Here is a 14,760-nt window from a genome sequence, read left to right as displayed (position 1 = left end):
TTGGATCTTGGCATGATGTCTAGCTTTTGAGGTGCTTTTGGTCTACTTCTCTGTGTCAGGCAGCTCCTATTTAAGTGATTTCTTGATTGAAACAGGTGTGGCAGTAATCAGGCCTGGGGGTGGCTACAGAAACTGAACTCGGGTGTGATACACCACAGTTAGGTTATTTTTTAACAAGGGGCAATTACTTTTTCACACAGGGCCATGTAGGTTTGGATTTTTTTTCTCCCTAAATAATAAAAACCATCATTTAAAAACTGCATTTGGTGTTTACTTGTATTATATTTGACTAATGGTTAAATGTGTTTGATGATCAGAAACATTTTGTGTGACAAACATGCAAAAGAATAAGAAATCAGGAAGGGGGCAAATAGTTTTTCACACCACTGTATATATAGGTAAATCACTGCAATGACAGAAATTGCATCCACAAACACATGTATCGGGGCTCCAACTGACGCTTACTAATGCTCTCAGTTGTTTGTTTACAATCGCGCAAGCAGATACACGTGACCGCATTCGGGTCGTAACGCAAGATGTTGGTCGTAAATCAAAACAAAAATTTTTATTTTAAAAACTTCCCGATAATTTATTATAAATTTTATTAATAAAATCAACAACTAAAACATTGAATAAATTCTTTATTTAATTTAAAGTACCGGCATGCAAAGTTACTTCTTCATCTGAAAGATGGCGCTGTGGTTTCATCATCAATTACTTCCATATTCATCGGCAAAACCGGCATTGCGCTGGAAATCTTGAATCTGAAACGATACTTGTTGTATAAGCCTACCCCCAAACTCCAAGCCAAAAATGATGGATGAAATTTTCGGCTTATATTCTGGAATCTACAGTATATTTAGATATGCTTACATTTAAAATCTGAGATAGAGTGAAACCGCGAAAGTCGAAGCGCGATATAGCGTGGGATCACTCTCTCTCTCTCTATTTTATACATATACAAGCAGAATACCCGCGCTTCGCAGCGGAGAAGTAGTGTGTTAAAGAAGGTACGAAAAGAAAAGGAAAAATTTTAAAAATAACGTAACATGATTGATGTAATTGTTTTGTCATTGATATGAGTGTTGTTATAAGAAGTGTGTTAAAGAAGGAAAGAGAAAGAAAAGGAAACATTTTGAAAATAACGTAACATGATTGTCAATGTAATTGTTTTGTCACTGTTATGAGTGTCGCATATATATATATATATATATATATATATATATATATAGCAAAATACCCGCGCTTTGCAGCGATGTCATGTGTTTAAGAAGTTATGAAAAAGAAAAGGAAACATTTTAAAAATAATGTAACATGATTGTCAAAGTAATTGTTTTGTGTATTTGGCAGCAGCGTCACAAAGTTGTTTTCGTAGCTGCATCAGAAAATGTACCACACGCCTGACACGCCTCCTTTTACTGTTTTCTCAAAGCTTGGATTGCTGCTGTCATATATATATACACACACACACATACATACATATATATATATATACACATACATATCTTCATATCTACATATCTATATATACATATCTACATATACACATATATATATATACATACCTATCTACATCATATATACACACACATACATACATACACACACACAAATTATATATATGTGTGTGTGTATATATATATATATAAATAATGTAGATAGGGGTGTGTGTGTATATATATATATATATATATATATATATACATACATATATATATACACATATATATACTTGTGTGTATGTTTGTATGTGTCTATATGTGTGTGTATAGCTTTGGTCACTGAGTGCAAGGGAAAAATAATAAAATATAGTCTATAAGTTATTAAACAGTAAAACATTAACGTTTTAAGAAGTACAGGTACATTGAGCACTACTGGAGTGGTTGGGTAAACTACATTTTAAAGACTGTGTAACACAACAGGTAAGTAACTAACAGCAGCTAAAATATATATGGATCATCTCTCGGTAGTAGATCCCTTTTGAAAGGCGCTACACGGCGGCTGTGGGATAGAAATTACATTTTCTATGTGAACGCTCAAATTTGTGCCTCTGGTAATGTGCCTTACCGGCATTTAAAGAAAATTAGTTTTGTGTCCTCTGCACTGTTAAGAGAGAAAGGCTTTGGTTTGGGATAAAAGGTGTAAAGAAAGGAAAGTTGCCTTTTTCTTTTATATAGTATAGAGAGATGTGTTCGCTGACGTTATGATCGCCTTTTGGGGACAGTCGCGTGGGTCTTGTGTAGACTGGTGAGACGTCCCTGCCATTAATCAGCTGTGATGGCACTGTCAGTCCTCCACTCGTGTGCGTGTCTTCATAATCCGAGGTGATGACCTCATAATCGATATACGTGCAAAAGAAAGTGTGAATCGCCTTAATATTATTTTTCCGTGGTGTAGAAAAGGGGTCCCGTGTTTGCACTTGTCTGGGCTATAGCGCAGGGGAGGATGAAAAAATTAAAAGTGCTCACTTTGACTTAAGGCAGAAGCGCAGTCAGCGCCTCAAAGGCGGCACAGCTATGCGCGCTGGCTGCTCGACTTTTGCTGGGCAGGAGACCCTTTTGCACACGTTCATGATATCAAAAGTCTCAGCGCTCTTTGGAGGTCATTCATATATATATATATATAGCAAAATCCGCTACCGCAGCGGAGAAGTAGTGTGTTAAAGAAGTAATAAAAAAGAAAAGGAAACATTTTAATAATAACGTAACATGATTGACATTGTCATGAGTGTTGCTGTCATATATATGCCTGCCTAAATAAGTCACCCTCGCTTTGCTCTTACTTTATTTACCGCTCATTTAATCATGGCTATTGGCGGAAAAATTATAAAATGGAAGGAGGATGGCTTTACCAAAACAATTATTGATGGCGAATCGATTATTCATAAAGCTTGAATTGGTGATGTTTTTCTGTGTTAACCTCATATTTTTCAGACTTCTTCTCAAACTAAGGTGGTGCGAGGGTAAAATGAATCGGGATGCGCTGATCAATGTAATCGTGTACCAGGAAATCATGCATTGACAAAAGCTCCCTTTGCTTGTAATGCAAAGTGTGATTAAATGCATTATTTTTAACGTTATGGAGCACATGCATGAAGCTTCTCAGCTGTGCTTGTGCTAAGAAAAGGAAAGATTTTAAAAATAACGTAACACGATTGTCAATGTGACCTTTTGTAAGTAGTGCCTGGAGGATTCAGTGTGGAGAAACTCTAGAGATAGCGTGTATTAACTTGTGGATTTTTCTGTGAGTATTTGGTGGCAGTCTGACAAGTTGCTTCGAAGACGGCGTTAGCGCGAGCTCAGCTCAGACCGAAATTAGATGAATGGGAGGGAGATGATGACGTGACTCCCCACCCGCCTTTAACTGTCAATCGCCCACAAACACAGTCTCTCGGAATTTGCATAAGCACACCCCTTCACCTACAATTTTAACTTAGTTACAAAGTGATCAAAACTCTCGCTTATATCCCGTCCTCTCATTAAACTTGTATCCCGCATTACCTGTGGGCATGTGAAACGCCAGCGTAGCCTGTCTATGAACTTAATTTAAAGTTTAGGTTTACACCTTTCTTTCTTTCCGAGGCAGCAACACTCATGAATATGGTAGTATATGTCACTTCGCCGCTTCTTATTGTTTTTCGCTGCCTTCTCAATTATATAATGCATGTTTTCTTAAGCGCTTTTGGAGGTCTTCCTGGTTTTCTACGCACTGCGTTGACAATCAGTTAACGTGATTACGTGGGAGGCGTGATGATGTCACACAAACTCCACCCCCCACGTCATTCCAGCTCAACTCCATTACAGTTAATGGAGAAAAATACCTTCCAGTTATGACCATTAGGCGTAGAATTTCAAATGAAACCTGCCCAACTTTTGTAAGTAAGCTGTAAGGAATGAGCCTGCCAAATTTCAGCCTTCTACCTACACGGGAAGTTGGAGAATTAGTGATGAGTGAGTGAGGGGGCTTTGTATATATTTATATATATATATATATATATATATATATATATATATATATATATATATATATATATATATATATATATGCAACATTTTAAAAATAACGTAACATGATTGTCAATGTAATTGTTTTGTGACTGTTATGAGTGTTGCTGTCAAAGATTTGATTATCATTATTTCTTTCAATCAGGTTCATATTTGGAGGATGTGTTATGTTCAAGTTACATTCCGTGTTTGTCAACCGTTGTAAAGACAACAGGTTTCATTCATTGATTCCTTTCTTACTGCATCAATAAACAGCTCGTCCTCCTCTTTATCTGAGACGTGACACACTGCATACACTTTTTTTTTTTTTACACTGTCTTCCTTTAGCTGGACATTGACTTTTTCCACCGTGTGCTTTGTTTACGCAGTAGCTGCACTTATGAATATGCTTGTATGCGTCACTCGCTTCATATTCTTTTGCTGCCTTCTCAATTGTGTAATGCGTTTTTTGTTCAGCGCTCTTCGGAGCTGTTGCTTTTTGTCTGCGTACTGCGATCACAGTCAGTTCACATGAGCCGCTCGGAGTACATGCATCGAAGGTTCTCAGCTGTGCTTGTGCTATCTCGTGCAATGTCCACAGCTTTATTTATTGTTAGCTAAGACCTGGCACTCAAAGTTTCTCTCGCAGTTTTGCTGAGTTTGTGCCAAACACCACCCTGACCATCTCATCTTCGTCTGCATAAGCACAGTCCTTCACCCGCGAATATTTAGCGGCAGAGTGTTTCTATTGGATTGCCGCTGATGGACGGCCTTATATGGGCAGGCACTCAATTACGTGGAAGGCGTGACGATGAGGGACGCAACTCCGCCTCACACGGCGACCGAGCTGCAGGATATGGCCAGTATATATGTACATAAGTAGGTTCCAGTTATGACCGTTACGTGTAGAATTTCAAAATGAAACCTGCCTAACTTTTGTTAAGTAAGCTGTAAGGAATGAGTCTGCCAAATTTCAGCCTTCTACCTACACGGGAAGTTGGAGAATTAGTAGTGATAAATGTGAGTGAGCGAGTCAGCCAGTTAGTTAGTGAGGGCTTTGCCTTTTATTAGTATAGATATATACCTGTATATCTATATCTATCTCTCTCGATATATATATATATATATATATATAATCCATATATCTATATACACACACACATATATAGTATCAGATGGGTATAATATATACATATATATATATATATATATATATATATATATATATATATATATATATATATATATAATCCATCTATCTATATACACACACACACCCCGAGTATCAGAGGTGGGTAGTAATGAGTTACATTTACTTATGCAACCTTTTAAAAAAATTGTACTTCTAAAAGTAGTTTTCATGCACCATACTTTTTATTTTTAATTGAGCACATTTGTGAAGAAGAAATACTACTCTTACTCCACTACATTAGGGAAACACTCAAATAGTTACTTTTTTTCTCCCCATTAGATAAAGTCTGACAGACAATTTTCAATCTGCACTATATAGTGTATGCTGTCAAGTTGCGCATTGTATCTGCAGCTCTGACGCGAGGTTTTGGATGTTCCCCAAATCAAGGCGCTGCAGCTTTGAGGACAGATGTTGCATATTTTATTTGAAAGCATTAACTGGGCTAATCATATTGACCATGGTTTTCTCTTTTCCTTGCAGCTGTAAATTAAGCTCATTCAACATGTTGGTCAGATCGGAAGAAAATGCCAAGTCTAGTGGCCATTGATCATTATTAGGTTGCTTGTATTCTGCATGTTTAATGACAAGGAGAAACTCATTTTTTTCTGGCCAGGGGTCTTGAAATCTCAGCAGGAATTTTCCTTAGACATCTGTCTCAACGGAGGCATCTTTTATCATCTCTCCATATTGGAAGGACTTCTTATGCTTGATGATCGAGTGACTAACCCGGAACGATGCCTCAATGTGTCTGCCTTTGCTTTTGAATTCAGCCGAGTGAAAAATGACGGCTGTCCGATTAACTGCGATTTTAGTTTCCTCTCCTTCTTTAGTCGATATAAATTGGAAGGCTAACTAGATCACTTAGATAGCCGATTTTTTGCAGTTGCTCGTGCGTTTTATTGTGCGTGCGGGATGACCAGTGTGTTAGAAGAAAAGAGATCTCAGACTGGCCGCCCTGTATGTCAATCAAGTGGCAAATGCCATAGGGAGGATATATGATAGACTAACATTTAAAAAAAAAATTTTGAATGCAACACAATCTACCTGCACTACCTTTCCGATCTACCGCTCGATCGCGATCGACGTATTGGGCACCCCGATCTACAGTATATATGTTTAATAATTCCATCCAGGGTCACACGAGTCCCAGCAAGCACAGAGCACAAGGCAGGAACAATCCCTGGATGGGGCGCCAGTTCACTGCTACTGCTGTGCCACCGTGCCTGCAAATGTTTTAATTATTAACAGTATACATTATTTAAATTAAGTTAATTTATCTGTAAACATAATAAACATATTTTAACACATTTCATCATAATATGATATCAAGCATGCATCCTCGTATTTTAATAGCACACAGCTCCAAGAGGATAGCTCTTGGAAAACTAAATCAACTTAGAAACCAGTCATAATCATCGGTAAATACAAGCTCTTTTATTGAATTCCTTTATTGTCATGTATGATACAATGAGACTCAATATGCAGTTCCTCCATAAATCTATTTTCCTATAAAATGGTAAATAATAATAAAATAAAAAACAATGAAGAATATATTATGAAACCATACATACAATAATGATATATTATATATTATAATTAATATATATTTTACATACTATAATATGTAAATATAGAGCAGATAGTGCAATGTGTCAAAGTGGCTCAGGTGGTGGAATATTACATTTGTAGTGCAAGTTTACAGTGAGGCAACAAATAGTACAAATAGTTCTACCAGGAGCACTTGGACTGACTGAGCGCATTTATAGCTCTTGAGATGAAACGGTTCCTGAGCATCAAGGGAAGGTTCTGAAGCGTTTGCCGGATTGGAGAAGTTCAAATAGACTTGGGCATGGGTGAAATGGAATCCATGCAGATGCTGGTGGCTTTCCTAAGGCAGTATGTGCTATAAATGTCTTCCAGGGCTCGAAGCTACATCCTGATAATCCTTTGCACTCCCAACATAACCTGCCGTAGAGCTTTCAGATCAGCTGCTATGCAGATGTGATACCACACAAATACAATGAGTTAAAATAATGTCAGTGGTGCACAGCACTGAGAGTAACAATGCTAAAGCAGCTATGGAATTTGGAACAGTTTGGCCATTCTGTGCACCATTATATTGTTATAGAATCATTACAATCAAGTGCATTAAATGTGATAAAGCCCATGTCATGGATGTGAATCTAAAAAGAAAGGGGAGACCACACAGTAACAGTGGCACTGCTTTGACATTGGGTGGCAACCATTTGCAAAACCGAGCAGAAAAGTGCATATACATAGTGTGAGGCTGCTGTAAAAATGTGTGTGGCTTTAAGCCAAGTTTAGATTTTATACATCTCGAGCACGAAAACAGGCGTATACAACAATTTTGTGCTCACGCACGGTTTATACTTCAGGCCCCAGATCTCAATCCAATTGAGCATATGTGAGATGTGCTGGAAAAATAAGTTTAATCCATAAAGGTCAACCTCACAACTTACAGAACTTAGATTCTGCAGCTAACGTCTTGGTGCCAGATACCACAGGATGCCTTCAGAGGTCTTGTGAAATCTATGCCTTGACGGGTCTGAGCTGCTTTGGCAGCACGAGGCGGGCCTACATAATATTAGGCAGGTAGCTTTAGCATTGCAGCTGTGTATAAATGCAGATATCACATAATACTGCTGGCTTTCAGTCTATGATAATGCATAATAACAACTTTATCCTTTTGGAATTTGTTAAGACATTGAACTTTAGACCTTTTTCTTTGAGACAAGTCATATGCACATAGCTAAAATTACTCAACAGACAAGAAACCCGATAATAACCCTGCTGGACAACAGATGCACTGATGATGTCTTACTACTCCGTGACTAATAGCAGTTTGTTTTAAGGCGTTAAATTATCATTTATGTGGATTTCTAATACTCATGTTTTGTGTGTTTTATTCTATGAAATATCCTGAGGTGCATATGCATGTTCGGAAAGATCAAGCAATTATACCAAGCTATGAAATAAAATAACATAACCCATTTTAAAATAACCCAATCATCCTTCTAAATACAAGCAGATTTTTTAAATTAAAAAATGCCATTTCTCATAAACCAAAAGAATGGTTTTCTATATACAAAGACAACTTTCAGAACAAATGTCTGAAGCAAAGAAGAGGAATTCTTATTTAAGGTTTTAGTGGAAATGCATACAGGAAGAATTCAATGTTAAGAAGCTATAACTTGTTTCTTCAGGCCCTTTGTGGTATACATTAAATTATCTCACAAAGTGCTGATTAGATCAATAATGTGTGACACAGATCTGATACAATGGGCAACCTATTCTGCATTTTTCTAAAAAAAAAAAAACCCCCAAGGATATTCCTCTATGTACCACTTAATATGATACCACTTCAATTTGCAAGTCAATGTTGTAAAAACAATTGTATTATTTTGTTGGACTAGAAAATACAATTGTATTTCCATTTTACCATCTTTATGCCCAATTACAAATAATAACCCAGTAAGATCAATGTCTATAAGATGTAATTTAACAGAATGTATGTGGAGAACTTTGTAAATGTTAACCTAGTAGAATGAAATATCTAGTATTAAGATAGCAAAACACGGTTTATTTTTATTGTACACTAAGGCAAGCTAATTTCAAAGAGTATATTCTAGCTAGAACAAAGGAAGCTGATTTATATACAGGTATATTGGTATTTGGTGTTCTTTAGGGTAATAAAAGGTTATGTATCTTAAATGCTACAGTGACACCTGGTGGACAGACCTGTTAAACATTAGGCAAAATTCAAAGCTTCACTGTATTAAAAAATAAATAAATAATAATATCTAGTGAAATGTTCAGTTGCTAATCTAGGAAGACTGTGCATGCAATGCTAATATTTGCTTTCAAGTGTACAATTTATGACTAGGTACAGGGTTACAAAAAAAATACAAAATTACAAACAGAACATATAACTTTGGAAAACCTGAACAATTATTAATATATTGCACTTTTCAAAAGTTTGAAAAATGCACAATACATAAGTCTGAATAAATGCAATACTTTAAAAACAAAACTGAATTTTAAATTGAAACAAGGAAATGAAGAAGCAAATTAATTTAAAAAATTGAATATAACTAAATGCATACTATGGCACAGATGTGCAGTGGTTAGCTCTGTTATCTGTTATCCTCAGTACAAATTCAAGCAGCTTTCAAACATAAATGAGAACATAAACAAAATGGACATATTCACACAGTTGCTGTCAGTTTATACAGGTTAAAAAACAGAAAAAGGCACCAGAAATCCCCACTAGTGCAGCACTTGCTTGTTTGGGTCTCAGACTGTAAAGTCTTGCATTATGCATGCTCTAAGGATGGCATTGCTTCAGATGGTACAAAAGATTAGTGGTATTACCTGTCTTTGTGGGAACATGCTTTCGACACAATTTGCAGACCATGCTGCTCTGCTTCTTCTCTTACTTAAAATAGCCAAAATATCTCCACACTAACAAATTCCTCCTTTTCAACAATGTCTTTGTTTTTTTGAACCTTAAGCTGTGTCCACTAGGGTGTCTTCTTCAGTAATGCAAATTTTTTTTCAAGTTTTCCTTAACCTCTCCTGATGTACTAGCATGCATCCCAGACATTATCACTGCTGCCAGCCTGTGCATCAACCTAACTCTATTCCAGCCACAAGATTGGTTCGGCTCAGCACTTTTCTCATTATCATTGGTTTTTCATTTTGCAAGTTAAAACATGGATGGAATGAGTTGTATAGACCATTTCTGATGTACCGTATATACTCGTGTTCAAGTTCTCCCTTAGATAAGTTGGGACTTGATTTTAGAGTATCATTTTTGGTGTTTTAGAATGTTGGTCGTATAAGTTGAATGCGGAAAACTCACGCTATTGGTACAAGGGATTATAATATGCTAACACCCACCTCAGAGAATAACCATGGAGCACACTGCCTTTTTGTTTTTTTCTATGTGAGTCCAGCAATGCGTTATATCAGCGTGTGCTCCTAACCTCTCTCGTCTAAATGACCACACGGTAATACCCAAACTATTCTGAAGCAACATTTGCTCTCAGCCATGAGGAGCTGTACTTCTACTCCAAGGATCTTGTGCACTGCGGAGCGCACATGGAGAGAGCCCGACAATCCTGCACAGGAGCTTCATTTATGCTGGTTTTACTAGCAGTTTCAGTCTTTTAAGTCTCTGTCCCAAATTCATGGCCATAGGTGAGAATGGGAGTTTTAGAACTACTGGTACACATTAACAATAAAATCCCTGAAGCCGGTGAAAATATTCGTAATGCTGGGCCACTTTTACTTGCACTTTCTCATCATTGCGTTAATTGCACACCAACAGCACCACTGTTTTGCAAATGGGTCAACCGGCCGCTAGCAGGCAGCGTGCTATCCCATCCCTCACTGAGGCAGCTGAAGTCAGACAGAATATTCTCATAGCTATTCTCATATCTGGGAGTGTGGTGTCTGTCTGGAATTGTATTGGAAAATAATACATCATTATGTGAAATATAGTGATCCCTCGCTATATTGCACTTTGACTTTAGCAGCTTCACTCTATCGCGGATTTTAAATGTAAGCATATCTAAATATATATCACAGATTTTTCGCTGGTTTGCGGATTTCTGTGGACAGTGGGTCTTTTAATTTATGATACATGCTTCCTCAGTTGATTTCATGCAAGGGACGCTTTTTGCAAGATGGCTGGGAACCTACCCAAGCAGAGCACGTATTACATATTAAATAAAACTCCTCAATGATGTACGATATGCGAAGCACCACACGGGAAGCATACTTGAAAGCCCAAACAGCAAGTATTGATTTTTGATTGTTTGCTTGTCTCTATCTCTCTCTCTCTCTCTCTCTCTCTCTCTCTCACATTCTCTGCTCCTGACGGAGGGGATGTGAACAGAGGGGTTGTTCGTAAACTGGCCTAGAGGATACGGACGCTCCTCTAAAAAATGCTGAAGGATTACCTTCACATTGCTGCCTTCCTTGCAGCTGCTTTGTCCGGCAGTGTCTCGCATACTTTAAAGCCCAAACAGCCCTATTGATTTTTGATTGTTTGCTTTTCTCGCTCTCTCTCTGACATTCTCTGCTCCTGACACGCACTCCTTTGAAGAGGAAGAAATGTTTGCATTCTTTTAATTGTGAGACGGAACTGTCATCTCTGTCTTGTCATGGAGCACAGTTTAAACTTTTGACTAAAGGGTGTTATTTCATGTCTAGAGGGCTCTAATAATGTTAGAAAATGTATTCAGAAGATCGTAAACAGGTTTTCTATGCTCTAACTGCAAAAATATTCGATTTATCAATAAAGAATCCTACTTCGTGGAAATTCATTTATTGCGTCAGAGTCTGGAATGGATTAACTGCGATAAACAAGGGTTGACTATACATACATTTCATGTATATTCTCTGTCAACAACAATCTGGGTAAATTTAGGATGACATCTCTTGCCGTTGAACACATAACTAAAACAGAAATTGTTTTTCTTATGTTACAGTAATAACTTCAAAATGCTGCCATGAAGTGTGTATCATGTAAAGATTGAAATCCAAATATCAAATAAACACTTTCACAAAAGCTATAACAAAACACATGTGCTTGTATTCAAGAATAAAACCGAAGCAAGGCTTCATTTTTGTAGTTGCTTATTTCCCATCCGAATTGCATCACCCTAAGCTTTGAACTATTCCAGTGCAAGGCAGAAATCACAGTCTGAAGCCAAAATTACATCATCTTCTATAAACGGCATACAGCCTACTCTTTAGCATCTTAGTCATGAAAATCATGGGCAGGAGAGGAGACAAACAGCATCCCTGGTGAAGTTCAATATTCAGAACTGAAAGACCTCAACTTTATGCCAAGTATGCAAACACAACCCTTGCTCATCATATATTTACCAAATAACACATTGCAGCAGCCCCAGAAGCCAATACTCTTCTATAAGATACGGTGGGGTACACATTCATGTCTTTCCCAAGACCACAAAGTAAATTTAGACAGAACTAGCAAATTGTTATCACCCCACAAATACCTGCGAAAGGACAAACGAGGTAATGGTTTGATATTAACTGTATTTCTTAAATATAATAGATGAATCTCTCTCTCTCTTCCTCTTTCTGTCTCTCCTACTTGCTTTCTGTTTAACAGCCATTATCTAGGTTAACTCAGGTTAGCCAAAGTCCCACAATGTTTGGGGGAATAAAATACAGCATATATATTTCATTAAAAGCAATTAAACCTACTGGGTGTGTAGAAGTCCCTCAAGAATTTCAAGGGTATGACTTTGTCCATAGCAATTAAAAGTACATTTAATGAAACAACTGCAATGACCAATAGACCTATCCAAGTAGTACTTCACCTGATTTTTATTTTTTTCTTTAAAGAAAAAAAAATAATAATATCCAAAAATAGTGACAGTATATTTCCAAAAACGTAAGTCTGCAACCCTGACTATATGCACTTACCCGCTCATGTTTATGTATGGATCGCTCTTTCCAATGATTCTTTGAGTAGTTTGGCTCACCGTCTGTACTGGATGGTGGTGGTCGAGCATAGGAATGTAAGCTGTTACTTGTGGCAATTATATGAACTGGAGAAGATCTGAACAGAAGAAACAAATGTCTTTATAAGAAAAGCATACGAAAAAAATCATATCTTAATTTATTTTGATCAAACCAAACCTACTCTGTGACATTTACAAATAACAAATATACAAAACTCTCCTGAATCAAAAGTATTCCACTTACACATGCATTTTATACCCATGCTGAAAAACTGTATAAAATGATATTTGGCAGATTTACCCACTAAAGATGCAGTATAAAACTACCTGTTGTAAAAAGTGCACTGCATTAATGGACTTTGTGGACTTGTTGCTATGTTTGCTAGTTCAGCTAGCCAGTTGGTGCCATTATCTGGGGATCCAGTGCTATCCAAAAGGCTTGATGTATGAGGTGTCCAAACAGATCGGGGACATTCTTGATGAGACACTCCAGGACTAATTTGATATAAAGGGGAGGAACCTGCGTCTTCTTGTACAGCCTGTAATTCTGGGAGGTCATCTGTTTTACAACAGAAAAACAATACCAACATGTGAGTGAAGTGAAACAGATTTAAAATTAACAGGCATAAGTTTTCAAAGTACATAAAAATCAACTCTTGATGCTGTATATATTTGGATTAATGACACATGAACAGACTTTATCATAGCTCATCAATTGTTCCTCTGCCCTTCCCAAGTCTTGCCTGTTCCACTACCATTATATCTTTCATTAATCTTTGCACTCTGTTGCAGGATCCTTGTGTACACCTTACTAGGAACACACAGAAGACTAATAACATGACCATTTTTCTTGAATATCGGGACAATGAATGCTTGGCCCAATCTGCTGGGCAACATGACACTTCTCCTCTAATCATTTATCTTTCCACATGTTAAGTTTCTTTGGTATTTTGTTATAATTTTTCCTGTGCTCTTTACTAAATGACTTTGTTGTTTTTAGTGGTTTCCTTGGATTACTTAAATCTAAGAAAGACCTCCAGTGACATCCATTGTGCTTTCTTTTGCCTTATTTGAAAACTTGTTACTTCTTGTGCTGTATCAGTGTATAAATTCCCCGATTTCTTTCCATGCTTCTTCCACTGCTGCCATTTCTCTTGTAGCATAGTATAGTATTTTTGTAAAGCTATTTATCATGTAGTTAATCTGTATCAAATCTTCTCACATATGCTTGCCTGTATCACCATCTGATGGCCTGATGCTATATGTGGTCTATAAAATGATCAACACATTTTCACACTATTCTTCCAGCTTCTGTTAATTAGCACAAAGGCTATCATATTCATGGTTTTACTACCCGATGACAGCCATGTCCACTTCCTCTTGGCCTTTCTCTGATAGAACATTGTATTCATTATCACATTTCTGTTCTAACAACAACCTTGTATCAGTCATCTCCTTCTCATTTCCTTTTCTATGTCCAAATTTATTTAGTATTCCATAACAACTTTTCCCAGTAATTCCCATCTTCAGCACTAAAGTTTCTTACCACAGTGATTAAATTCTAGATGTCTTTTTCAGGGCAGATTGTAGTACATTGTAGAATTTCTTCAGTGTCTTCCACTGTAGAGCTTGCTCTTGGTGGACATACTTGCATGACTGTGGTTTTTCCACATGTTATTTTAAATCAACTGTTTATAATTCAGCAACTGGCAGAAACGTATTATGAATGAGGAAAAAAAAAACCACACACTTTGTATAATTTTAAGCAAGCCTTTGACAGTGTATGAGACTGTGGCAAGTACTTAGAAATTATGGGATACCAGAAGAGCTTGTTCAATTGCTAGAAGACCTGTACTGTAAGTCTATGAGTGCAGCAAGGAGACAGTGAATTGACAAAGTGATTTTAAGTCACAGTGGGAGTTTGCCAAGGGTGTAACTGATCTTCATACCTGTTTGATTGACTTTTAGAGGCAATGATGAGTATTGCATTGAAGATGGTTTAAAAGGTGTAGCATCACTAGATGGCCAAACTGTAAATAACCCATGCTTTGCAGAGGTTGTTGAC

General features: G+C 37.1%; 1 protein-coding gene across 2 annotated transcripts in view; it reads right to left on the bottom strand.

Moving 5' to 3' along the window:
• hbp1 (HMG-box transcription factor 1) overlaps nt 1–14,760 on the bottom strand; it is a 48,524-nt gene that overhangs the window by 24,805 nt on the left and 8,959 nt on the right. For both annotated transcript variants that reach the window (XM_039761194.1, XM_039761195.1), the window contains exons 3-4: nt 13,023–13,254; nt 12,658–12,793 (exon numbers count right to left, since the gene is read on the bottom strand). In XM_039761194.1, coding sequence (XP_039617128.1) covers nt 12,658–12,793; nt 13,023–13,254 — 368 coding nt within the window. The remainder of the gene's footprint in view (nt 1–12,657; nt 12,794–13,022; nt 13,255–14,760) is intronic.

This window comes from Polypterus senegalus, chromosome 8, assembly GCF_016835505.1.
Source record: "Polypterus senegalus isolate Bchr_013 chromosome 8, ASM1683550v1, whole genome shotgun sequence".
In the NCBI taxonomy this organism is placed as follows: Eukaryota; Metazoa; Chordata; class Cladistia; order Polypteriformes; family Polypteridae; genus Polypterus; species Polypterus senegalus.
The sequence above is the reverse complement of the archived record's forward strand: the minus strand, read 5'-3'. Positions and strand labels throughout refer to the sequence as shown.